This window comes from Giraffa tippelskirchi, chromosome 9 (genome assembly GCF_054371585.1).
Source record: "Giraffa tippelskirchi isolate mGirTip1 chromosome 9, T2T-mGirTip1v1.2.pri, whole genome shotgun sequence".
NCBI lineage: Eukaryota > Metazoa > Chordata > Mammalia > Artiodactyla > Giraffidae > Giraffa > Giraffa tippelskirchi.
In genome coordinates this window covers 116702510-116730379 of record NC_137283.1, presented here as the reverse complement: position 1 = coordinate 116730379, position 27870 = coordinate 116702510, and the positions used below count along the sequence as shown (strand labels likewise).

The 27870-nt window shown below is 43.0% G+C and overlaps 1 protein-coding gene across 3 annotated transcripts in view; it reads right to left on the bottom strand.

The window, feature by feature from the left end:
- Positions 1 to 27870, bottom strand: part of FAXC (failed axon connections homolog, metaxin like GST domain containing) — a 319499-nt gene that overhangs the window by 196622 nt on the left and 95007 nt on the right. For all 3 annotated transcript variants that reach the window (XR_014065129.1, XR_014065128.1, XM_081529155.1), the window contains exon 7: positions 752 to 945. Coding sequence is in view for 1 of the 3 variants with exons in the window: in XM_081529155.1 (XP_081385281.1) it covers positions 752 to 945 (194 nt within the window). In the remaining 2 variants the exon portion in view is untranslated. The remainder of the gene's footprint in view (positions 1 to 751; positions 946 to 27870) is intronic.

The window sequence follows — 27870 nt, the reverse complement described above, 5'->3', positions numbered from 1 at the left end:
GTGGAGGATGGACTGGGGATGGGGAGACAGCAGAAGCTAATCTAAGTGCCAGCGTTAGGATCGCGCAGTGCAGGTGACAACATTTGCTTCCAACTCAGTCATTCTTTTCTTCAGGTAAGCTATTTTCTCTTTTTTCTAATTTAACTTCATTTTGACTATCAATATTACAAAAGTCCTCCCAAAGGGAATTTTTGTTTTTTAAAAAAAAAGGCTAAAAAGTTTTCACAAAAACTGTATCTGGCTTTTACTTTTCACCCAAGTATTAAATTCTAAAACACAGAGATTGTGTACAAAAGTGCTCAAGTTCAGGAGTGAAAACGAGCCATGTGTTTTGGCTGCTTGAGTTAAGTGAACCAGAGCTCAGCAGACACTTCTCAGATGAAAAGTCAATTCACTTCAAAGAATTATCTCCCCTTTAATAAATCATAAACATGAGAGTAAGTCCCTTTGCATGAATCTGATGCATCATCATCATCATCATAATAATAATGATAATGGTGGTCATCTGGTAAATAGCGAGTTGCTATTCCTCACACAAACGAGGAGAAAGACATCCAGGGCAGGAGTCAGATCTCAGGTTTTCAACTACAGAGCTATCGTATTTTAAATGTAGTCTGTTTTACCTGGTTTTGCTTTCTCTGTTCCTCCTCATCAAGTAAAAAAAATGCTAGGTGTTATTTTATCAGAAGCCCTAGGTCCTCTCATAAGGAAATAAGGGGCAGAAGTTCAGCTCCTCAGAGCTCCTCCTCACCTTGAGCACCCCCTCGGCTGGTGGAGAACGTGACTGGAATCCAAAAGCCAGATGGCTGTCAGTGGAGATGGCCTCCAGCTCCCCGTGACTTCGGAGCATCATCAAACTCCAAGGTGAGACTCGGCTCTGAGAGCGCAGTGCTCCGTGAAAGACGTACGTGCTTGTGCTTGGCTGTGACTCTGGGTCTGCTGCTTCTGCGTGGAAAGGGTACTTGGTTACATGGACTAATGCCACAGCGAATCAGCTCAGCTGGGAAATCTTCTGGAAAGGGGCTCAAGCCTCTGTTTCTCTTGTTCCCAAAGGCCAAGTCCTTGTGCCTGATGGCACAGTGAGGCCAAACAGTACCAAAATGTTGGTGTTTGGAACAGAGAAAGGCTTACTGCAGGCCATGCAAGGAAAACAGGTGGCTCTTGCCCCCCCAAACCCCCAACTCCCCAGAAGGTTTCAGCAAAGTATTTTGAAAGGCCTGGTGAGGGAGGGGGACTACAGGATAAGCAATCCACCCATGCACAGTTCTCTGATTAACGTGAAGTAATGTGATCAATCCTTAGGCGTCTGAAGGCCTGGGGGCTAAATGCTCCTGATCATCAAGTAGTTAATTGCTTCCATTTGCTGGTGGTTGTTAGCATCTGAAAAACTCTGGAAATATACATGAGATACTATTATCTAGCTATTTCAGAGAGGAGCTAAGGCAGAGGCTGTGGGGGTGGGGTCTGCCCTTGGAAAGCCCCAAAGGGCAGTGGCTCCCAATCATTTTGGCACCAGGGACTGGTATCATGGAAGACAATTTTTCCATAGACTTACTCATCTGCCACTCATCTCCTGCTGTGCGGCCCTGTTCCTAACAGACCCCAGACTAATACCAGCCTAGAACCTTGGGGTTAGGGACCCCTGCCATAGGGTCCTGCTCAGTTTCAGGTTTCTGCGACTCCCTCCAAGTGAACAACACGCAACTGACCAATACAGGGAAAGCCCAAATTAATGATCCAATCGCTCGGCATCAAAGAGGCATAACCATGGTGTTCAAAAGTAGATACAGTCCAGAATCCTGAGTGGATCAAGATCTTGCCATAGTTGGCTCATTTCAGCAGCCTAAGCTGTGGAAGCTCCGTTATACTTTTCAAAATTGCTTTTGGAAACTCGCGTTCCAGAGAGCATTCACTCTGACTCCATTTTTACACCAGCTGTTGATTGAGCCCTGACCAGGTGTCTGGCATTGTTCTAGGTACACTGGAGACAGTGATGGGGCAGGAACCCTGCCTTTATCGAGCACGGTACCAAGAGAGAACAGTTTTTCTATTGGGGGCCACCTTTCAGTCTAGACATTTATTCATCATTCTTCTATCAGAGAGGAAGACAAAAACCTAAGTCTCCCCTAGATCCTTTCTTTGGATGACCAATGAAAATATTTTATAATTGGGAGCATCAGATCAGATGAAGATTCCTTTTTAAAAACCCTTCTACCTCTAATAAAGATAACATTCAAGACATTTCCAAGTGAGGAGGTAAATGATTTGGATAAGATAAGATTACCCAGGGAAAGGTTATTACAAAATATGTTGAAGGACTGTATGTTGGCTATTGATGACTTTGTCAGACTGCAGAGTTACCTGCAGCCATTCACACAGTCTGGGGGCGGGGGCGTGGGGGGAACGCTTCTAGAACCTGCTGTGAAGTCTCAGGGGTAGATGGCCTCTGCTCAAATACGTCCAAGTTTTGTGCCTTTCTGAGTCTTCAGAACTACACTACCAAATCTTCCCTTCTCTGGACCCTCATTCATGAAAATAAAATTATGAGAAAGAAAATGACTCTACCAAGGGAACCAGGAGAAGAAAACCACACACAAAGGTCATCAATGTTCCATGCACACCATGATCCCTGCACATCCTTCCCTGGCCTCCCAGAGCAACTACTGCCCTGCTTCTAGCACTGGCCACATTAGTTGCTTGTGAATATATATAGTCTTCACCCTCTAAAATGTGAGCTTCCCCTGAAGAGTTGTTGTTGTTTACTAAGTCATGTCTAACTCTTGGCAACCTCTTGGACTGTACCCCACCAGGCTCCTTCTGTCCATAGGATTTTCCAGGCAAGAATACTGGAGTGGGCTGCCATTTCCTTCTCCAGGAGATCTTCCCAACCCAGGGATCAAACCCATGCCTCCTGCATTGGCAAGTGTGTTCTTCACCACTGAGCCACCAGGGAAGCCCTCTCCTGAAGAGAGGCAATGCCAAATTCACCTTTGTGAATATCCCAGAACAGGGCCAGACAAGCTGGTAGATGAGGGGGTTTTGCCTGGCACTGTACCAGAAATATCCAGGACCCATAGGAAGAGATGTCTCAGTCCCTCCCCCAGCAAGGATCTCCAGAAGGTGTGTGATCCTACAGTCCTTGAGCAAGAGGGGAGTATAGCACAGAAGGAACAAGCTGCCCTTGAGACAACCCTGTCAGGAAGACCAGCTACATAATTTGCAGCATCTAAGAAAAAATGGCAACCCACTTCAGTATTCTTGCCTGGAGAATCCCATGGACAAAGGAGCCTGGTGGGCTACAGTCCATGGGGTCGCAAAGAGTCGGACACGACTGAGCAACTAACACACACACAAGGAAAAAAGAAAAATGCAGTTTCCTCTATTAAAAAATTGTTAAGAATTTCAAGACTGGACAGCAGAAACCAAGTATGGGCCCCTATGAGGCTACATAGGTCCCATATTCACGAAGTTATCTCAGCTTTGCACCTTCTCTGCTTCCTCTACCCTTTATATTTACTCCTGCTGTAACACTGGGCTTCCATGATGGCTCAGAGGTAAAGAATCCACCTGTCAATGCAGGAGACACAAGTTCCATCCCTGGATCAGGAAGATCCCTTGGAGAAGGGAATGACAACTCACACCAGTATTTTTGCCTGGACATGGACAGAGGAGCCTGGCGGGCTACAGTCTATGGGGTCACAAAGAGTCAGACATGACTTAGAAACTAAACAACAACAGTTACAACACTAACCTCTCAACTGAAAATTTTTCTGCTGTTTCCCCACTTAACAGTGAGTCCTTTCAGGATAAACATTGTATTTTATTGATTTGTTTTCTCAACTTTTAATACAACACCTGACTGATAATAGGTGCTCAATAAACATGAATTTAATTCAGTGAAATGGAATAAAACAATGGAATGGTATGCTTTGATATATCTTCTGGTCTAGAGGTTTCAGAATGTTTTGAGGTGAAAAGAGGTCTAGGGAACCGTGATTTGAAAAAAATTTGTGATTCAGTGACTGTGACCCTCTTACTGTTGAAAAGCAGGAATTTAATTTGTTTTCCTCTTTGGAAAGTAGATGCTTCTGCATCTCCGCACCTTCTCTTCCTTCCTGAGCTGCAAGACAGGGCAGAAAAAATACTCTGGGAAGGAAGATAGACTCATTACCTTTTCAAAATCTTTTAGTCTTTTGACTGTAAATGTTCATTTCAATCCTGAAAACCAATAATTTTATAAACAACAAGAATCTATGTATAGCACAGGGAACTATAGTCAATATCTTATAATTACCTATGATAGAAAAGAATATATATATATATAGGCAAATAGACTTTGCTGGTAGCTCAGTTGGTAAAGAATCCACCTGCAATGCAGGAGACCCTAGTTCAATCCCTGGGTTGGGAAGATCCCCTGGAGAAGGGATAAGCTACTCACTCCAGTATTCTTGGGCTTCCCTAGAGGCTCAGACAGTAAAGAATCTGCCTGTAATGCAGGAGACCTGTGTTCGATCCCTGGGTTGGGAAGATCCCCTGGAGGAGGGTACGGCAACCCACTCCAGTATTCTTGCCTACTAAATTCCATGGAGAGAGGATCCTGGTGGGCTATAGTCCAGGGGGTCGCAAAGAGTCAGACACAACTGAGCAACTAAGCACAGCATATATATACATATATCTATATATTTCTGAATCACTTCGCCATACATCTGAAACTAATACATCATTGTAAATCAACCACACTTCAATTAAAAATTATTTTAGGGTGTTTTGCCTAATGGCTGCTTTTTAAGGGAGATTCCTTCCTAGAGCAATCCTGTGGTGTCTGCAGCATAGTGAGACCAGGGTCAGTATGATGCCCTGCTCTGCAGTCCCTGAGTTCTTTCCTCTCCCTAACTGACTCAGAATCAGAGCTGTCCTGAGCACTCTTCAGCCAGGACTGGTTTGCTCTCAGTAGCACATTGGTACATTTTCATTTAAGCTTTAGTTAAATCGTGTCTGTTAAGGTGTCAGTGACCTATCCTGGCATCTAAAAGGTTAATGTAAAAGTTAATTTCCTAAGGTCCTAAAGGACAAAACTCAGGCAATATGTAGGGGATATGTATATGAACTCATTTCAGAAGATGTATGTTTCGATGGGACTATTCTGAGTGTGCTTGGATGGGACTAGGGTTTCTTTGATGGCTCAGTGGGTAAAGAATCCACCTCCAATGCAGGAGTCGCAAGAGACACAGTTTTGACCCCTGGGTCAAGAAGAGCCCCTGAAATAGAAAATGGCAACCCACTCCAGTAGTCTTGCCTGGAAAAATCCCATGGACAGAGGAGCCTGGTGGTCTATACTCTACAAGGTTGCAAAGAGTCAGACGAGACTGAATATTTGGCACATTCTGCGTAAACAGAATTGGAAAAAAAAAAGACTACCTTTGATCAACAAGAAAATGTTTATAAAATCAAGATAAGCCAACTCATTAAGTCTATTTGTTTTGACTTTATTTTATGCTGTCACATTGTCTAGAAATAAGGAAGCTAATGAGGAAATTATTCATATAGAAGAGCTGTCTAATAATGGAGGAGTTTGGATTAAGGAATTCCAGAACTGGTCCCACTCTGAGAGGTCTGTACTTATTAGTTCTCTACTACTGTATTAGTTTCCTATTGCTGCTGTAACAAGCTACTGCAAACTGGGTGGCTTAAAACAACACAAATTTATTCGCTTGCAGTGCTGTAGGTCAGAAGTCTGACACAAGTCTCACTGGGTTAATACCAAGATGTCTGCAAGACTGTATTCCTTTTAGAGACTCTAGAAGATGAATCCATTTCCTCACCTTTTCCAGCTTCTAAGGGCCACCTGCATTCCTTAGCTTGTGGCCCCTTCCTTCATCTTTCAAAATGAACAGTGTTGCCTCTCTCTAAACATTCTTCTGTAGTCACATTATTCTCTGCCCATAGCCTATAAAGATTCTCCACTCTTAAGAACCCATATGATTAGACTGGACTAACCTGTTCCCCTTACACCTCCTCCTACATGAGGTTGCACTGATCTTTGGTTCTGTACAACAATGGAGACATAAGCTTCCCTTATCTTGGCCTGACCTTCTAATGACCTTCATGGAAACATTCCCCCTGCCCCTGCCCATCTGCACACCCACCCCAACCCCTCATGCCCTCCCCACAGGGACAACTGGAGCCCCTTCAGCAACCACAGGTACAGACATCCATCTTCAGGCAAGGTGGTTGATAGCTATAAGCAATCACTAAGTTCACACATGTTAGACTGGAGGAAATGGAACAATTTTTTTTCTGGACACCTCACTTTCCTTTACATAAGCATCTTGAGGTCATTGTTGTTTAGTCACTAAGTCATGCCTAACTCTTTGCAACCCTATGGACTACAGCATGCAAGGCTTCTCTGTCCTTCACTTGAGGTCATCCAACTGTCCAAAAGTCAGAGAGTATTTGGAATGTCGACATAGCTATTCTCATTGGAACTTTATGACTATGAAATACACAAACCTGGACTTCCCTAATCGCCTAGTGGTAAAGAATCTGCTTGCCAACACAAGGGACACAGGTTTGATTCCTGGTCCGGGAAGATTCCACATGCCAGCGGGCAAACAAGCCCACATGCCACAACTACTAAAGCCCTTGCCCTAGAGCCAGCGGTCTGGAACAAGAGAAGCCACCACAATGAGAAGCTCATGCACTGCAACTAGAGAGTAGCCCCAGCTCATAGCAGCCAGAGCAAAGTCTACTTGCAGCAACAAAGATCCAGCACGGCCAAAAGTGAATAAATAAGTAAAATTTTAAAAAGTACACAAATCTAGCCCATATTGGATTAATAGAAGTGTTCCAAGATAGAGAGCTATAACACTATCTTTATATCAAAATGTATTTTACCTCAGCATAACTGACAGAGGTCTGTAGAAACATGCAAAGTCTTCTGTTGCTCTGTTGAAATATGAATCCTTTAAAAAGGATGTAAAGAAATTAATTAATTAATAGAAAGTATAGCTGCCAATGTTAAAAACAAAACTGTAACAGAAGAGAGTTCTCACTGATCTGTAAGAAGAGATATTTAAAAAACTTGTTTTCTGTCTGTAACAAAGCAGATTTGGCTGACAAATATTCCCTTTCCCCTCATTGTTCTCCATCTCCCAACAAAAACAGAAGTGTTAAACTTCACTATCTATGCAACATTTCTGTTTCTCAGTCATCAAATAGATATTTAAATTATAAGCTTTTTTAATACTGAAAGTTATGAAGTCTTTAAGGTCTTTTCTAAGTTGTGTGGGATGCTCCCAGGGGATTTTGTCTCTCTCCCTCCCTCTCTCTCTCTCTTTCTCTCTCTCTTTTTAACTAAGTATGTTTCTCTGCTTCCTTTCAGGAGGCGGGAATGTACAAGACCATTTCCATCAACCAGATTGCTTCTGAATTCTTCCACTCTCAGACACTTCCTGTCTCAAGTGACCCAGATGTACCTGAGAGCATCAGCTTCCCGGGAGATCTCTCAGGCAGAAGCTTGGGGTCTCAGGTCAGAATCAGCACAGCCAATGCACAGGGATGGGAGGAGAGGGAAGCACCCAAAGTGCTGGGCCTTGACTGGCCAGGAGAAGATTTAAAATAAGGGGCTCCCTGCCTGGGGCTTCTCTTGACAAGTGACCGGAACATACGTGTTCCTGCATGTGTCTCTGAATCGTTCAAAAACCAGAGTGGTCAATTGACAATTTGTTAGTAATGAGGACAAAATACTAGATGCTTCAAGAATACTTTCTAGTTTATTACGCTTTCAAGGTGTAATGAAAATGAGGAAGAAATAGGGAAAGGGGAAAAGAAAAGAAGAGACCTCAAGAAGAAAGGACATGTGCTTTGAGCATCTACTGTGGACCAGATACTTTACATCCCTGTCCGTCACCGTCCTCCCAATGGTCCTAGGTCATCGTTCCCAGTAACAGGGAAGGCAACTTGGGCTGAGTGTGTTTATGTGACTTGCACACAGCCCCCACCTTAGGAACATCAGAGCTGGGTCTATCTTTTTTCTACCATCCCTCAATGATTTCAGCTCCCAACGTCCACTCTGGTAAGGGGTTATGTTGGGTGGTCAGTTAGTTTCCTTGGTGAGACCTTGTCCTAACACACTAAGCAATTCCCTTGACACAGGAAGCAGGTGTCACCTCTCCTACCACCCAGAACCCTTGGTATCAATGCAGTCCACTGGCATGAAAAACTTCAACAGCTGAGAGTCTGAATCAGAGCCTCTCTGTCTCCTCAACACTCCCACAACCCAAAGAATTTTCTGGGCTCCCCCTCCCATGCATCCCAGTGGAGTCCTGCCAAGCCCCAGCCCCCCCCCAGGGGTTTCTTGAGGCCGAGATCAGGCCCTGGGCCCTCTCTGAGGGTTTTAAGGTTTCCCTTCAGTGGTTCAGAGTAGTCTGAATTTTATAGGCTGCCACTTGGGTTGGTTTCCTACCGTCCATGGGCAGCTGACAGCTGTCAGGGAGGCAAGCCTCCCTCTCACCGATGGCCAGTCCTGAGGCTCATTCACAGAGATGGGGACAGAGCCCAGACTGACAGAACATTCTAGCTGTTTCTGTGAGGCCGCAGAAAACTGGGTTTGGCTGCCTCTAAAGTCAGCAGAACATGCAAATTTCTTGAATACCACTGGATCCTGTTACCATGGACTGAACATGGGGCTGGTAAAAGACTCTGGCCCCTCCTGAGGATCACTTTGTTTCAGTCAAATATGCTTTCTTTCACACCACTAACATCTTTGAGTTCTTCCCATGTGCAAAGAATGAGGAGGTAGAGACCCTGGGATGTGTTTTGCCTCCACCTGCACTGAGAAAGCACAACGTGAGAAAGAGCTTTGTCATTCATTCATTCACCCATCCATTCATCATCCACTTACTCACTGATTCAATAGACAGCTATTGAATATCTATTCTGTGATACTGTGTACTGTGTTAGGCAATGTGAAAAATTAAAGATGAGCTCTCAAAAAGGTTAGTAGAGGAGATAACTCAGGATATAACTTCTTTAAGATAAGAGAATATATGATTTTTGCAATGAGACAAGAAGCAGAGTGGCATGCGTCCAGGGAATGGAAAGACATTGCTGCCATTTGTTTTTGTTTTTGTGTGTTGGCGGTGTGGATAGCACTGTGTCATGTGGGATCTAAGTTCCCCAATCAGGGATTCAAACCCATGCCCCCTGCATTGGAAGTGCAGAGTCTTAATCATTGGAGCACCAGGGAAGTCCCATTATTGGCATTTGGAATATCGGGAAAGCTGTCTGGGAGTTTGCCTCCCCGAAAGCAGATCCTGAAACAAAGATGTGAATGCAAGTAGTGTATTTGTGGGGGAAGGGATCTCAGGAAGCACAGGGAGTGGAAGGCAGAAAAGGGAGAAAAGAAAAAAAGATACGCTAGTGAGTATGTTACCACCATAAGTATCTGGGGCTCACCTCCCCGAAGAGCCCCTGGAAGAGCCATGAACACATCTCAGAATTACCACAGGAAGGGAGGGGGAAGCTACAGTGTTTATCTCACAATTCCCACCTCTCAGGCTTGAAGGTAGCTCCTGTGATGTTCACTCTTTTTTCCTGGCAGCTCAAACCCCAGCCTGTGACAAGAGGATACTCTCCAGAATAAATTCCATTGTATACAGGACCAGCCTGCAGGTCTTTCAGATGGGGCAAGGGAATGGGGGTGGGTCACCTAGCCTACAGTCCTGAAGTCTTTACGGAGAATCAGTACTTGAGCAGGGTCTATTTTGGTCCATTTGCGCTGCTATAACAAAAATACCATAAACTGGGTGGCTTATAAACCACAAACATTTCTTCTCACAGATCTAGAGGCTGAGAAGTTCAAGATCAAGGCTGGTTCTCCACAGATTTGTTGTCTGGTGAGAGCTCACTTCCTGGTTCATAAATAGCCATCTTCTCACTGCAACTTCACATGGGAATGACTAGATCTCTTTTATAAAGGCACTAATTCCATCCACCCTTGTGATCTAATCCCCTCCTAAAGGCCCCACCTCCTAATACTGTCATGTTGGGCATTAGGTTTCAACATACAAATTCTGGGGAGACACAAATATTCACTCCATTTCAAGGTCTTAAAGGAAAGATAGCATTTGACTTGTAGGGGACAAGGGAATTTCAGGTGAAGAAACAGCCTCAACAAAGGCACAGTCGCAAATAACCACAGGCTGTACATGGGAATAGTGAATAATTCAGCAAATCTGGACCTCAGGATCCACAGAGTGGGATGGGGAGAAAGGCAGTAGAGCAGGTATGAGAGAGCTGGATATACATCAACATGCAATAGGATCAATATGTAATATGGATAATTTTAAACGATTTTAGAAATACAGGTGACATTTAAATAATTCAATCCCTGCATAAAGAACCTGACTCTATCTCAATGGCAAGCTATTTGACTTGACCAAGAGGCAGGCTCGGACTGAATTTACTTTGCCTTTGTGGCTAAAGTTGTGTCTATAAGTGGCCTCCTATATTGACTGTGAAATGCTCCTGCTGGTGAACTACAGTCAATCTTTATGATCCACAAAAGAGGTTTCAAATATGTCAGTGGTGTGACTCTCACTACTGGTAAACAAATACTTCAGGGCAATGCAAACGAGACGAATCTCATCTCTAGGATATGTTAGGAATCATCTTCTCCGGGTATATCACCTTTACACTGAGATCATGCCTCTGCCCCTGGGTTGCTCTGGAATCAGAATTTCTCCCAACAGTCCAGCACCCACAGGAACAATCAGCTGTCTCAGAGAACTCCCATGCCAACAGTGACCAGTGCTGGGAGGCCAAGGGACTCTGACACACCAGCACCTCCTGTCCAGAGACTTTCTGTCCCCAGGACTGTTGCTTTACCACACGTTCGAGGACGAGGACTCGGATTTGGGATAGAGGCTTCAACGGGTGAGTTAGAGAAGGGCTTAGAATCTTAGCCTCAGGAATTCAGGTTTTAGGTCCATAGGAGAATTGGGGAGGTTCCTTTTCTTATCAGGGTCAGAGAGCATATATGCTCTGACACCTCAAGGAAAATCTAACTTTAAAAAAAAATAGTTTTAATAAGAAAAAATAAGTATCTGTGTTTCCTAGTTCACAAAACTAAACATGTCCCCAAAAGGGATGTAAAGATGAATTTCCCCAGGTTGAATCTTATTTTTAACTCAATACAGGAACCTTCTCTTTAAAGTTGTTTTTACTAGGTATAATAAGAAAGCATTTGTTGTATGAATTTTAACTTCCCTCACATTCAAATCAGCATCATGTGCCATATTTGTTTGGTAAATCTTGAGGTGTTTGGGGTTTTCCTTGAGAGGAGCTGCTGTGCTGTTCTTACTCGCTTAGTCATGTCTGACTCTTTGCAGCTCCCTGGACTGTAGCCCAGCAGGCTCCTCACATCCAATTAAAAAATGTTGTTTAGTAGGAAGCTTTTGAAGGTGAGGAATATGGGTACTACCTTGATTGTGGTGATGGTATCACAGGTGTATACATATGTTCAAACTATCAAATTGAATACTTTACATATATGCAGCTTCTCATATATCAATTATACTTCATCAGTTCAGTTCAGTTCAGTCGCTCAGTTGAGTCCGACTCTTTGCGACCCCATGAACCGCAGCACGCTAAGCCTCCCTGTCCATCACCAACTCCCAGAGTTTACTCAAACTCATCTCCATTTAGTCAGTGATGCCATCCAGCCATCTCATCCTCTGTCGTCCCCTTCTCCTCCTGCCCTCAATCTTTCCCAGCATCAGGGTCTTTTCCAATGAGTCAGCTCTTCACATCAGGTGGCCAAAGGATTGGAGTTTCAGCTTCAACATCAGTCCTTCCAATGAACACCCAGGACTGATCTCCTTTAGGATAGACTGGTTGGATCTCCTTGCAGTCCAAGGGACTCTCAAGAGTCTTCTCCAACACCACAGTTCAAAAGCATCAATTCTTCGGTGCTCAGCTTTCTTTATAGTCCAACTCTCACATCCATACATGACTACTGGAAAAACCATAGCCTTGACTAGACAGACCTTTGTTGACAAAATAATTATACTTCATAAAGCTGTAAAATAAAATAAAGTGCTGTTTTCTCATTCAGCTCAGCTCAACAGCTCTTTACTGAGAGCCCTCAAAGAAGAAGGTGGGAACCATTGTGTTAAAAGTCAGTGAGGCAGAGGTGAATGTGGCACATTCCTGTAGGTTTCAAGGAGTTCGTATCTTTATTTTATTTTCACTGAATGTCATAGTGGGCATTATGTCATGACTATAGAAAATCTGGAATTTTTTAATGCAGTGCTTAAAGGGTGACAGTGATAGAAATTTTACAAACTAATTAAAAAAATTGACCTCAATAGCTCCTCTTAGATTATTTGCAAAGAGTTTAAAATCATAAGAATAGGTTCATACTCATTTCCTTTCACTGAAACTGGAAAGGAATGTGTCAGATGAACAGTGATCTTTACATTGTTATTGTCTCTCTCCACAGACATTCATAATTTTATTTCTTTGCGAGAATTTCTCACTGCATCTTGGAATTCTCTCCACAGGTCCAAATTCAGTGGCTTTTCAGACCACCCCCATTTTTCTAATCATCTCAGATGCTGATCAGATCAGATCAAAGTCCTTGAATTTCCCAAGAGAAGCCATTAACAAAGAAAGTAGAAAAGTCCAATGGGAATATTTTCCCAAAATTCACATCAACAGAGATGCAGGCTGGCTTCCAGCCTAGCACAACAGGTCCGCTGGCTGGGACCACTGGTGCTCCATTTGCAAGCCCAGGTGCACTCCCAGGTCTAATCCTGAGCTGGGGCAAGAAGGTTAAGAAAGTCCCTTTGTGCATTCCCTCCGTTTTGAATACATTATACAATTTATCCCCACCTATTTAATTCTCCCAACCCCCTCTGCTAGCACTAGGTGGCATTAGCCCTGCTCTAAGGTAAGACACCTGAGTTTTTACCAACAGTGAGTCAGTAGTGAATCCAGAATTAAATCCAGGTCTGTCTGGCCCCAAAGTCTATGCCCTTTCAGCCATACCACATGGCCAGTGCTGGACTGTACCCCTCTCTTATGCTGAGCATCCAGCATCTCTGAACCCTCAGCTGGTGCCTGGAGCCCTGCTACCCACTGACTGGCTGCTCACGGGTATTCAGATCACTAATGAACTCCTTCTGCTGGGATCTGTCTCTCTTCTGGGGCACCCAATTTCCTTGTCTTGATCCCTATTGCTGACTGTATGGCTGGCTCTTCCAGGCTATGTCCCTACTCCTTGGACTCTCTCCTGCTCTGGCCAGACCAGTCTTCCCTCGGCCCCTGCAGGCTGACCAAGGGTCATTCCTGGCCTCTTCCCGGTGCCCCTCAATCTGCCCCACCTGCCTGTGAACCACTGATCCAGGGTAGTGTGAAGCACCCCCAGAAAAAGGACAGAAAATATCAGGACACCAGAGATGGCAGGTAATAGATTCTGTGATGGCACTATGCCCAAGAGACAGAGCAAAAGCTGACCTCCAAAAAAAAGAACAGGCTTTGCCCAGAACTTTCCAGATCTCTAGCCTCAGACCCAAAGTGAAAGTGAAAGTCACTCAGTCATGTCCGACTCTTTGCAACCCCATAGACTATGAAGTCCATGGAATTCTCCAGGCCAGAATACTGGAGTGGGTAGCCTTTCCCTTCTCCAGGGGATCTTCCCAACCCAAGGATTGAACCCAGGTCCCCTGCATGGCAGGCGGATTCTCTACCAGCTGAGCCACAATGAAAGCCCAGCCTCAGACCCAAGAAAGGTATTAAACTTTCTCCAAACTTTTTCTTAGCATTTCATTTACCACAGACAACCAGGGCCAGACTAGCAGAAAGGAGAATGTCAGAACAAAAGCAATTTTCTTCAGGAGCAGATGGCAACCTTTCCAACGAGAGGCCCCATCAGGCTGCTCCCCCTGAGCTCAGGCATGCTCTGCCCAGGCTGGGTGAGTAGGTGCCCACTCATCTCAGGGGGTGGAGAAGTGTACTGACTCTCAATGAAAACCACAGGCAGCAAGGTCCTACCCTAATTTAGAAGAGCGTTTCTGTTCCAAGCTGGATCACTGCATCTCCAAAAGCACTCTGGCTTCTGATTATCTTAGCCATCCCACTCTTGGATTCAACTAGTGTCTCCTGCATTGGCAGGTGTATCCTTTACCACTGAGTCACCTGGGAAGTCCTGTCTCAGCCATGGCTGTTGTAATAAAGTGATCGTTGAGTTGAAGCAATTCTCTAAATACATCAGAACCCTGACCTGCCTCTTGAGAAATCTGTATGCAGGTCAGGAAGCAACAGTTAGAACTGGACATGGAACAACACACTGGTTCCAAATAGGGAAAGGAGTACATCAAGGCTGTATATTGTCATCCTGCTTATTTAAGTTATATGCAGAGTACATCATGAGAAATGCTGGGCTGGAGGAAGCACAAGCTGGAATCAAGATTGCTGGCAGAAATATCAATAACCTCAGATATGCAGATGACACCACCCTTATGGCAGAAAGTGAAGAACTAAAGAGCCTCTTGATGAAAGTGAAAGAGGAGAGTGAAAAAGTTGGCTTAAAGCTCAACATTCAGAAAACTAAGATCATGGCATCTGGTCCCATCACTTCATGGAAAATAGATGGGGAAACAGTGGAAACAGTGACAGACTTTATTTTGGGGGGCTCCAAAATAACTGTAGATGGTGACTGCAGCCATGAAATTAAAAGACGCTTACTCCTTGGAAGGAAAGTTATGACCAACCTAGACAGCATATTAAAAAGCAGAGACATTACTTTGTCAACAAAAGTCCGTCTAGTCAAGGCTATGGTTTTTCCAGTAGTCATGTATGGATGTGAGAGTTGGACTATAAAGAAAGCTGAGCGCCGAAGAATTGATGCTTTTGAACTGTGGTGTTGGAGAAGACTCTTGAGAGTCCCTTGGACTGCAAGGAGATCCAACCAATCTATCCTAAAGGAAATCAGTCCTGAATATTCATTGAAAAGACTGATGCTGAAGCTGAAACTCCAATACTCTGGCCACCTGATGTGAAGAACTGATTCATTTGAAAAGATCCTGACGCTGGGAAAGATTGAAGGCAGGAGGAGAAGGGGACGACAGAGGATGAGATGACTGGATGACATCATCAACTCGATGGACATGAGTTTGAGTAAACTCTGGGAGTTGGTGATGGACAGGGAAGCCTGGCGTGCTACAGTCCATGAGGTTACAAAGAGTCGGACACGACTGAGCAACTGAACTGAGCTGATGACACTAATTTTTCTTTTATAACACAATATTACTGCTTGAATAGTATTTGCTGTGAGCTATTTAAATTGTTTCTAATTTTCTCTATTACAAGTAACATCAATAGTAAAAGATTTGTGCATAAAACTCTTTGTGCATCTCTATTACTTGTTCCTTATAAATTCCTTGAAGGAGACAAAGTTAGAAAGTGTGAATGTTTTTAAGATTTATTTTTATATTAACAAGTTGCCCATCAAAAGTTGTACATATTTGTAGAATATGCTCTATCTCTTGTACCTTTACCAATAGAGGGCATTTCCAGTTTTTGGAAATTTAATAGGTGAAATTGAGAGCTTGGTATTTTAATCGTCATTTCTTTGTTTACTCACGAGCTTAAACATTTTATCATATGCTTTTTGGGCATTTGCTTAAATATATATAATTTTTATCCATTGTTTATATTATGGTATTTATCTTTTTCCTATTTCTTTTTAAGAGCTCTTTATGCATCAAAAATATCCATCTTTTGTCTACTGTATTTGTTTCCAGGATTTTCAATGGCCTAACATTTGCTTTACAATATCACTTATTTACACTTGTTACAATTTATATGCCATTTTGAAAGTGTTCCTAGTAAGAGATAAGAAACTTTCTGCATATAGACCCTAACTAACATCGACTAGAGTGAGCAAGGCAGCCCATCACACAAGTTCAGGGGCTCCAGTCATACTGGTAGTGATTTGAACAGCACACATCCCCCACCCCTTACAGTGGTGCTAGATTCCAAACACTTTGTCCATAAAGACTGTCCAAAAAAAAAAAAAAAGCAGCTGAGACAGTCTGAACTCCTACCTGACCAAGTTGATTTCTGACCAATGATACAAGACAGGGTACAACAAACTTTTCCTGTAAAGAGCCAGACAGCAAATACTTCGGGCTTTGTGAGCCATATAGTCTGCCGCCACACTCATCTCTGTCATTGCATCATGACAGCAGCCACAGACAATACACAAATGAGTGACTTCATCTAAGCAAAACATTATTTACAAAAATGCTACAATCTGAATTTCATGTAAGGTTCACATCTCACAAAATATTATTTCTCTTTTGACTTTTTTTCAATCTTTTAAAAACCTTAAAACTTTAAAAACCTTCTTAGTTCACAAGCCACACAAAAATAAGCAGTGGGCCAGATCCAGCTCATGAACATGAATCAGTTTGCCAACCCCTAATGCAGGAGGATGTCTTGTTCGTGTGTGTGTGTTTGTGCATGCTAAGTCACTTCAGTCATGTCTGACTCATTGTGACTCTATGGACTGTAGCCCACCAGGCTCCTCTATCCATGCCATTCTCCAGGCAAGAATACAAAGTGGGTTACCATGCCCTCCTCCAGGGAATCTTCCCAACCTAGGGATTGAACCTGCATCTCTTATGTCTCCTGCAATGGCAGGCAGGTTCTTTCCCACTAGCACCACCTGGGAAGTCCTGTCTTTTTCAAACAGATCTATCAATACTAGAGAAACTTGAGGAAAAGGACATGTTTTAATTAGTGAGCAAAAGAGATGCGCACCACTTCCAGGTAAGATCTTTAGAAGCCATCACATGGCTGTACCATATTACCTCTTGCCTCATTCCCAGCAGTGTCCCTGCTTGTCAGCCTGAGTTCCAGAGTGAGGATATATGGAACAGGACCACAGTGTATCTGCAATGAACATGAAACCTGATTGAGAAATATTAATAACCCTTTGTTGATACAAGCCACCAAGATTTGGGGATCATTTTGTTACTGTCCATACTTTAGTTTATGCTGACTGATACATACCTGAACAGATTACTCTCTATTTATATTTGCTTAGCTCCTATGGGCATTTGAATTTAAAAGTCTTGCTTTGAGTCATGTCAGCTTTTGTTTCTTAAGCTATAAATCTGCAATACTGTGTGTATTTACAAGGTTATTATGAGGATAAAAATGAGATATGTGAAAATGCTTCATAAATTATAAAGCACTATAGAAAGCCTTTTATTATGTTTATCATCAAAAAGCCATAAAATAAGACAGATTTTACAGAGTTCTACTATAGAAGTAGGGGGTACTATGATCAGGGAGGAACTCAAGATAATTCAGATAACAGAATTTCTTCAAGAGAAGGTGGTATTTGAACTAGATGATGAAAGACTGGCAGGCTTCTAACAGAAGCATGAACAAATGCAATGGGGACGGTCCAACCATGGCACAGTCTTGAATTCTCTTTGTCTCTGCCCTGGTCAGAAGTCCTAAGACCGAATTTGTTCATTAAGCTTTGAGAAAGAAAAAAGAAATTTTATCACAGATAAACTGTGTAACAGAAGAGGGCTCTGAAATGTTCATTCTGAAAGCTGATGTTCTATTTCAAATTATTTCATTTCTACTCAAAGTGAAGGCAACACAGAGGAGTTAGCTACATAATTGCTCTTTTAACAGTCCTGACCACCCTTAGCACATTTAATTATTTCATAATTACTCCTACTTACAGCCCAATATGGAAATTATACGCAGATTATCAATCTTTATGACGAACACAAAAGAAAAGCAGTCATCACTCTCTGTCCCCAGTTCTCCTCCCCTTACCGTGAGAACAAACAGCCCTCTCTGGGCAGTGAAGAAAGCTGAGGAAAGGTGGAGACCAGAGAATTATGGGTGTAAGCTTGGAGACTTCGCCAAGGGCATAGGCACAAAATGCTTACACGTTTCCAGAGAGAGTTCACCTTTGGTTATCTCACCCACAAAAAACGAATGCTCCCTAAGACACCCAAGTGTTCAATTAGAAAAAGTCCTGCAAAACTCAACAAATTTTGTGAAAGTCAAAAACACTTCAGCATAATTTTTCTTCCTTTCAATCCCCCATCTTAGCTCACTTTTACATCAAAAAATAAGCACAAGCACAATCTAGTGAACCATCCGTGACTGAACACCAAGTCAGTGCTGGCATCACTAGACTTCAGCCCTACATCTTCAGTCAGACGTCTGGCCTTTCCTGAGTCATTGCTTTGCACTTAAGGGGAGGCAATTAGTGGGAACTCATGACAGTTGATGTGACAATAACTTGAATAACACTGAAGTACCCCAGGCTAATGCCTCCTGAGTCTGTGGTCACCCAAGTCATGCCAGAAAGAAAGGGAAAGCCCGCCTCAGAGTGGCCTGCTGCTTGTAACCAGTGACTCTGTGTTCCTGTAAGAACACAAACTGTCTGCAATGCTACAATCTTTCATGGCTTTTATGGAATAATTTCAGGAAAATAGAATTTGGGTAAGGCCAGTATTGCATGAGTGTCTGCTTATGTTCAGTCTTAAATCTCAGACCTCACCTATTCCAAAAGACACCAGGAGCATCCCAATTGCCAAAGAAGAGAACCATTTACCTCTTTCGTGGTTCTTTTAAGAGTCAATAAGTATAAAACAAAGCACTCACCCCTTATCCTCCAGTATCTCTGACTGAGGGGCCATTACGTTCATTCAAAGCCTCTTCCCTCCTAAAGTTTATAATCTAGTTTGGGAACAAGACAGAGAGATGAGTCATCAAGAAACAGCATCAGACTTGAGCAGCCACACAAAGCAACTTCAAGGCTATCCAGGCTTACCCAACTGAGGAGCAGTTCTCCAATAATTCAGAGGAAGAGAGAAATCTCGATGGTCTGGATTGGCCACAAGGATGTCTGGGTAGAAGGTAGGACCTGATGGAATTGTGTGGATGGAATTTTTTTCTTATGAAGAGATGGGTAGACAACATTCACAACATGCCCAGCAGACCCAGAGTCTCAGAGGAGGAACTGGTGACTTCAGGGACAGTAGGGCCACATCTGAGTTGTATCCAAGGATGAGTTGTGCAAAATAAGATTGAAAAGGCAAATTGGGGACAAACTGTGAAGGGCCTAGAAGGCCAGACTTTGGGGGTTCAGAAGCCAAACTAACTGTGAGCAGCTAGCGTGACCCTTTACTTGGATCTGCAAGAGAGATTAGTAGTTAAGAGCCAGCCTCAGTTTCTCAGCCTTTAAATGGGGACAGAACAATACCCACCTCCTCACAGTAATATATATATATGGAATTGTTATATATATGTATGTGTATGGAAAATCAACATATACATTTATATAGCTTATATATCTAAGCTGATAAATTACATATGTAGTATATATGTACATATACTGCTTATTGGGCCCCCCAAGTGGCTCAGTGGGTAAAGAATCCACCTTCAATGCAAGAGACACAGGTTCAATCCCTGGGTCAGGAAGATCACCTGGAGGAGGGCATGGCAATCCACTCCAGTATTCTTGCCTGGAGAATTCCATGGCCAGAGGAGCCTGGCCGGCCATAGTCCACGAGGTGGCAAAGAGTCAGACAAGACTGAAGTGACTGAGCACACACAGCACAGACTGCTTATACCTCACACACAGTATGCTAAACATAAATAATATAATAACATAGCTTAGAACAGGGGGCCTGGCAAGTAATAAGTTTTCAGTATAAGTTATTATTTTCTTATTACTGGTGACATTCTTCCACCCCCAGAAGAGTTTCACGCTCTTTGGACATGACTAAACAGGAATATTTAATTCGTTCTTTGAATTTTATAGACTGAAAATAAGTGTAAGTCTCTTGGCCCACGACAGATGGAGACCTGTTTCCCAGCTGCACCCCAAAGAGAAAGAAGGCACGGGGTGGAATACAAGTCCAGAATCCGAGCCTGGGCGAGCATGCTTCGCAGTGCGGAGTCTCGCGTCTTCCCCGGCCCTTCCCCTGGCAGCGGGGAACTGAGAAGCCTGCCCATTAGAGCGCCCGAAACAGTGATTAAGATGGACATCCTCTGAAACAAATCGGAAACTTTTTCCAAAGGGGGGAAAAGGCTGAAATTCCACAGTATAAATATTACTAGATGGCCTCGGGCTCAGATGCCATTCACAAACTCCTCAAGCTGCGCTGTCGCAATTTATGACATTTAACAGAGCCCCTGGAGAGAGCGTCAGTCCTGCCTTCGCTCCCGAGTCAAATATTAGCCTCCTCGTGTTAATGAGGCCGAGTCAGGGAAGAGGAAGACAGGAGATCATTTGAGTGATTTTGCTAGTTAACTTCCAGCCTCTTCTCTGCCCGCACCCCGACCTTTTCTCCTCTTCCCCTGCTCCAGAGAGAAGCTGGGCGCTCTCTGCGCGAGGACTCCAGCGCGCCCCCTTCAGCCGGCGCCAGGGTTGGACCCTAGGCGGCTCACTACCACCCCAGGTATCACGGGCTGCTCTGTCTGCAAGCCCCAGAGCACACAGTGGAATGAGGACGAGGAACACACAAAGGGAGGAGCCTGGCAGGATGGATCCCAGCAGGGCCATCGGCCTCACCCAGGGCTCTGCCTCGAGCCTGCCTCTCTCCAGCCCCGAAAGCTTGTGCGGCTCTACTGAAAACAAACTTTAAGGCTTCCAGCAAGGGAAGACCTGAACTTTTTACACTATATAGTGTGACCACGGTCCACATCTGGACAAGAGGCTTTTCATCTGCATCAGGCACATACCCCGCTCCTACACTCCAGCCCTGACCCTCTCTAGGGCATGCAAATTATGCTCTATAGGCTTAGGATTGTCAGAGGCGGCAAAAATGAATAATTTTAATGTAAGTCTTCCCATGCAACATTTTTTATATACTTACACTAAAACTTTCGTCTTTGTTCATTTGAAATTCAAATTTGATTAGGCCTCCTGCTATTCATCTGGCAATCTGATGAGGAAACTTCAGTTTCCTTATCTCTACATGGAATATTAAAACTAGATGAGTGATTTTCAGATTTTTTGAAGGATGAAGTTCTTTTGTCAAAAAAAAAAAAATTCTTGGAGACTTTCCTGGTGGTCTGGTGGTTAAGACTCCATGCTTCCACTGTAGGGGGCACGACTTTGAGTCATGGTCAGGAAACTAAGATCCCATTTGCTGCATGGCATAGGCAAAAAAAAAAAAAGTCTTAACCAGAAGCACAATCTATGGAATAGATAGAACACAGCAGCTATGGCTGAGGCAAAGGAGGGCCTCCAGAGCCCTCCCCCCATCTTCTGCTGAACCCAGTCTGCACTGCTGCTGCTGCTGCTGCTAAGTCGCTTCAGTCGTGTCCGACTCTGTGCGACCCCATAGACGGCAGCCCACCAGGCTCTCCCATCCCTGGGATTCTCCAGGCAAGAATACTGGAGTGAGTTCTGTTTAAAAACTAAGGGAGCACACCATCTATCCCACCCTTTTCATCTCTGCGACCTCCACCAGCCTTCCTGTGGCCTTCACAAATGAAGATCCTACAAAACTTCAGGTCATTCGTGTCCGTTTCTCTGACATAGGAATTTTTCACATGTGCACTGTCCTGGAGGTAAGGGGCTCATCTTCAGATTCTGCAGGTCCTGATTCCAACCTCCAAACCCATGAGATGTGGGCTAAGCACCCCCTTAGACTCATGCCATGAAGATGAAGCATCTCAGAGACTATGCGTACTGCAGGAGTTGCCCTAGCCAGGCTGTGGTTGGCAATGGAGAATGCATGGCCTCCAAGACCAAGGACTACCACTGTTCAACTGGGTGAACTTGGGACTTAGCCTCTCTGAATATCAGTTCCTTAGATAAAGGGTTATTTTTTAAATTATCAGATAAGATAAGGCATATAAAAGAGTCTCATGAAGTAAAAAATGCCAGAGCTTTCCCCTCAAAAGAGTACAATATTATATTATTTCATTTATATGAAACTCTAAAAAATGCAAACTAATCTACAGTAAGCAAAGATCAGTGTTTGCTTAGGGATGGGTGGCACTGGGAGATATTTTGGGGTGATGGTTATGTTTATTATCTTGATTGTGATGATGGTGTCATATGTCAAAACTTATCAGACTGTAGTCTTTAAATATGTGCAGTTTACTGAATGTCATTTATCTCTTAATAAAGCTATTTAGAAGGAAATAAATAAGCCTAAAATATTAAAAAATATTATCATTCTTATGCTTATTTTTATCCTGGCTTTGAGGGTTCCACCTGGGATTTAAAGATTGTCCTATTTCCCCCAGAGCAAAGTGTGTTCTTTAAAAAAAAAAAAATTCAAATTGTTGTGACCTTGGCCCCAGCTCATCGAATATCACCTCAGAGGTGCAAAGGATTCTAAATGGCCCTTTAGCAGAGGCATTCTTTTCTCCTCCCTCTCCCCTGCATCCAAATCCTATTAATTCTGTCTCCTACTGTCTCCAATACCTCTTCTCCTTCCTCTACCTTCACCATACTGGTCCAGACACTACTCTGTCTTACCTGGACCTCTGTAGTAGCTCCTGGTGACTCCCGGCTCCCCAGTCTTGCTCATCTCCATTAGCCACACTTTAGCTAGAACGATCTTTTTAAATGCAAATATAATCACGTCCTTCTGCTGCTTAAACCTTAAGGTTAGCCTTTAGAAAAAGACCCAAATGCTCCACCACGGCCTCTAAGACCCGCATGATCTGGCCCTTACTCGCCTGTCCAGTCATGGCCTGCACCACTCTTGTTTTCTGTGTCCCAGCCAATTTGGGCTTCTTTCAATGGACCACACTCTTTCTCAACCCCAGCCCTTCCCATGTTTCCCATAAGCTAGTCCTTCTGCCTGAAAGATTCTCTGCCATCATTCCTATAGCAAACGCATTCTTTGGGTTTCAGTAGAAATATCCCTTTCCTGGAGAAGCTTAAGTAATTCTCTAGACAAAATCTGCCCCCACCTAATTTAAGTCTCCAACGCATCTCCAGTGGGTTAGCTCTCCACTGTACCAGTTCCCATCCTGATAGCTGTTCCACCGTGCTGATCACCGTCACAAGTCCTGCAAGGGCAGTTGGTATTCAAATGCCAACTCTTTGGTGCAGACACACACTCGTATAAACTGGAAAGCAACTTTGTAATACAGATCATGAGCTCACTCTTGTACTTTCCTATGACAAGAAAAGAATATGTTGATGAGTGTTCCTTTTGATAATTACCTTTTTCGTTGTAAATGAATACCTTCCCTCTCTAATTTTACTGTTCATGCTCTCTAACTCACTATTTTCACGGAGGAAACACATCCTAAGGAAATGATCTAAGTTGTGAAACAAAAGTTTATGGAGAAAAGTGTTTATTAAAACAGAAAAAAATTAAGATGGCCAAAGTATCATGATGATGAAATTAATTATGATGTATCCATAGATTAGAATGGGCTTTCCAGGTAGCTCAGTGGTAAAGAATCTGCCTGCAATGAAGGAGACTTCAATTCCTGGGTCAGGAAGATCCCTTGGAGAAGAAAATGGCAACCCATTCCATTATTCTTCCCCGGGAAATCCCATGGACAGGGGAACCTGGCAGGCTACAGTCCATGGGGTCACAAAAGAGTCAGACATGATTTAGCAACTAAACAACAACAAATAAATTAGAATGCTAAACAATAATTTTGAAAAGCAGTTGCATATTTATGGTTTTTAATAATAGGAAAAAATACTTATGATTAAGTGAAAAGGTAGGTTTATTTTACCTATTCCATTTTATTACATCTAATATATCTTAGAAATGTCCCATTAAAACCATCTCTAATTTGGAAGAGAAACTGACACAAGATAGCCAAGAATTAGATCTGTGGAAGAGAACTACGGTGGCAGATCATTATTATTATTTAGTTGAAATAATATTCGTACGTACAATATACATCGCTGAGCACATTTTCAGTCATATCAAATATCCCTCACATGCTAGCTTCTAGAATCCCTGTGAATTGCTTACACAAAATCTTCGAACAAGTAGCCCCAGAATGATGCCCTTGAGGCAAACAAAGGAGTGAGATGACAAGAATGTATGTCGAATTCCGTGAAGCTGCCCCACAGGCAATTTTGGTTCTTCCAGACCTGTTACCCGAAGTCTGGCACGCTAGAGCCCCAACATAACTAAATGAGGATATTTCATCTGTAAATTGAATATTCAGCGTGTCCCCTGGGACTCCCTCATAACCAGAGGGGAATATTTCTGTCCTTCCTTCTGCCTTCTGCATCGGTGACTAACAAACAACTCACTACCTTACTGTTTCCCTGCCAGGAACTACATGTTTCACCAGGTGATCTTACCTTTATTTCAGTTCTTAATAAACAGATTAAAGATACTATTAACAAAGATTTAGGAAGTTTCGATTATTTGATTTACTGTAGAAAATATCCAAGAACTTGGTACTGGGGAGAATGTTGTGTTTTAGAGTAACAGAGGCCAGGATTCAAATTCTGGCTGAGTGTCTTCTGAGATATTTAATCTGGCCAAGCCTCAATTTCCTTATAAAATAATGCTCAAGTACCACTTTGCCAGGTAGTGATGAATTTAAACCTTGTCCAATGCCTAGTATATTATGGCAACATAATAAATTATTTGGGAATGAATGGCCTTAAAATACTTAGCAGGGTGCCCTTCTGTGTCCATCAGTGCTACCCAAATATTAAAGTGCATAAGGAAGCATCTTGGGATCTTGACAAAATACAGATTGAGATTCACTAAGTCTGGGGAGAGATTTCTAACAAGCTCTCTGGTGACACCAGTGCTGTGTGTATACAGACCAAATTTGAGTAGCAAGGTTTTACATCTGCTGCTAAGTCGCTTCAGTCGTGTCTGACTCTGTGCGACCCCATAGACGGCAGCCCACCAGGCTCCGCCATCCCTGGGATTCTCCAGGCAAGAAAACCGGAGTGGGTTGCCATTTCCTTCTCCAGTACATGAAAGGGAAAAGTGAAAGTGAAGTCGCTCAGTCGTGTCCAACTCTTAGCGACCCCATGGACTGTAGTCTACCAGGCTCCTCCGTCCATGGGATTTTCCAGGCAAGAGTACTGGAGTGGGGTGCCATTGCCTTCTCCAGGTTTTACATCACTGGTTCTCAAACCTGGCTATAACTTGTCAAGAAAGCTTTAACAATACTGATGACTGGGTCCCACTTTTAGTTGATCTGGAGGTGTGACCTGAGCTTTGGGATTTTTAAAGGCTCTCTAGGTGATCCTAGGTACACACTAGAATAGGAATACTCATGTTTGAAAACCACTACTCCCTATAGGAAGTGCTTAATAAGTAAGGCCTATCATAATTATAAGTTTGATGAGGGTCCAGATGATTGTAATCACATTTAAGTAACATATAACATACTATAATACATTCTATAATAAATAATATGAACCATGCTGTAATAAAGAGCAGAGAGAATCAAATAACTCAGCAGGTAGGTCTCAATTTGCCAGAGATGCAGGAGAAAATGAACCAACCAGAGTTTGGTTGGTTTAGTTGGAATTTAGAGTTTGCTAAACTTTTAACTACTTTAAGTGAATTCTATGCAATACTTTAAAAACAAAAAAAAGAGTGTTTTTTTTAAAGGGTGTTCTCATCAGATATACTCCAGTGCATGGTACACATCGGGAGGTTTTCATCCTGTCTTGTTAACTGAAATGTTTGGGTTTCTTTTAACTGTGCATTCTCATTTCCAGCAGAGAGTGGGAGCACGAGACACATGATACAATAGGGAAAATGTCGAGGCAGCGTTTTCAAACATAATCATCCAAATGTGAAGGGACATGCAGCTCAGAAGGAACAGAGTAAGACGATATAGCAAGGAGAGCAAGGAGAGAAAGGAGCAGGTGACGCAATCTGATGTGACGCTGACACGCCAGATCAAAGACAGACGGGCGAGCAACATTTCATTTGGGAATCAAGTGAATTGTTATAAAGTTAAGAGCGAGGAGGACTGTGGAAATAATAGGACTGGCTTTCAGCCACCACATCTAAGGACTTTGCCCAGAGGTACTATTCAAGTGCTCGTTCAGAACACACTGTCTGCAAGTGTAAATGAAAGTGTCCAGGATTCCATCGGGCTCTGCTTGTCTTTAAATATCTCCACCCCAACCCGGGAGCCTCTGACCTTCCTGAGAATGTCACTCAGATTCCAACAGTCTTCCTCCAAAAGGACCAATCTCCTCTCCCTGGGATATTTATGTATTCTATCCACTCACTGAGTTTAGCGCTTAATTTGCATTTAGCACCTGCTTTTGGACTCACTTATGATCTATGCCACTAACTTTTAAGCTAAAAAGTATTTTCCTGCACCATATTTTCAAACTATTAAATGTCTTTTCATACTCCCTTAAACCTAATAATTTTATAATGTCCTCTTAATTTTTTGACTCATTTCCACCACTTTACTGTTTTGCAGAACAAATCTGTCACTTCAAAGGAAACAGCTTTAAACAAGTCATTTGCAAAGCTGACTCCATTGAGGAGTCTGAAAAAAGCATGGGATGGCTTTCTCCCTAGCCTTTTCTCTCTCTAAAGTTGCCGGAGTTGTAGAAGATATTTATTCTTTTTCACCTTGTTTTTTCTGTGTTTTCCATTAGTGGATTGAAAATATGAGAGATTTTAACAAAATGATACAAAATTTCTCAAAAGGACACATCAAAATTTATCCTGATAAAAGTAAGAGTGGAATTAATATGAACAAATTGTACAACTTACAAAGAAGGTGAGCGTATCTAAAACAGTAGAATTATATTTACTCTGACCAGACTCTGAGTCTTAATAACTAAGGTTCAAAGAATACTATGGAGTTAATAGTAATTGGATTAAAAATGTGAAACTATGAATTTTCATAATGGTGATTAGAATCATAAAAGAAAGAATAAAAACTGATTTGAAATCTCTGTCATATGAGGGCAAATGAGAATCTCAGTAAAGTACAACTAGACAGAGTAGCTGGAAGGGCCTGATAACAAGGAAGATGACCACACCTGTATCCACCCAGTGGAGTCAAATGAGCGATCTAGTTATGAGCACTGGGAGGAAACACAGCCTGACAGGTGCAACATCATCTCTAAAGGGTACAGTCAGAGAACACGACGGCTGACATGCAGTAGGTACACCTGGATGGACAGATGGCTAGATGGATGGGTGGGTGGCTGAATGGGTAGATGGGTTGGTGAGTGAATAGATAAGTTCATGAAAGGGTAGACAGGAGGGTGGATGGGTGGATGAATTTGCATTCAGACTCAGAGTCCAAAAAGAGATAGCATGCTACCTAAAAAGACAGTATATCAGGGAATATAAGGGACTCAGGAGAACCCCAGCAGCCTTGACAGGCAGGCAGTATCAGAGAGATCCTTCTGCAGACAGAAGGTATTCGGGGAGAGAGAATGGAGAGGAATCTAATAAGGGCAGAATCTCCATCCTGGAGAAAGCAAAATAAATGGAAGACTGTTGAAACAATCATTTATAACAGGCAAATAATACAAAAACTAAACTCTCCAATGGAAGCAAGAACAATTAGGTCCTGAGAGCTAGACAGAACTCAGTTGTCAGACGTAAGGCACAGGGTGAGATGATGTCTCAGGACTGGCCCATAACTTTAGTTATTAGAATCGGGGCATGAGATGAAGGCTATACCAGCACCAAAAGCCACTTGATGTTCAAATCTGAAACTCCTTAAATCCCTCTTGCCTGCAAGTAGAATTAGTCCTTGAGCCCAGGGCTGAGACTACAAATGTGTTTAGGAAGATCCAGCCTTGGGGAGAGGAGATAGTGGCTGGAAATCAGACAGCCTAGGAAGCAAACAGAACCCTAACAAACAAAG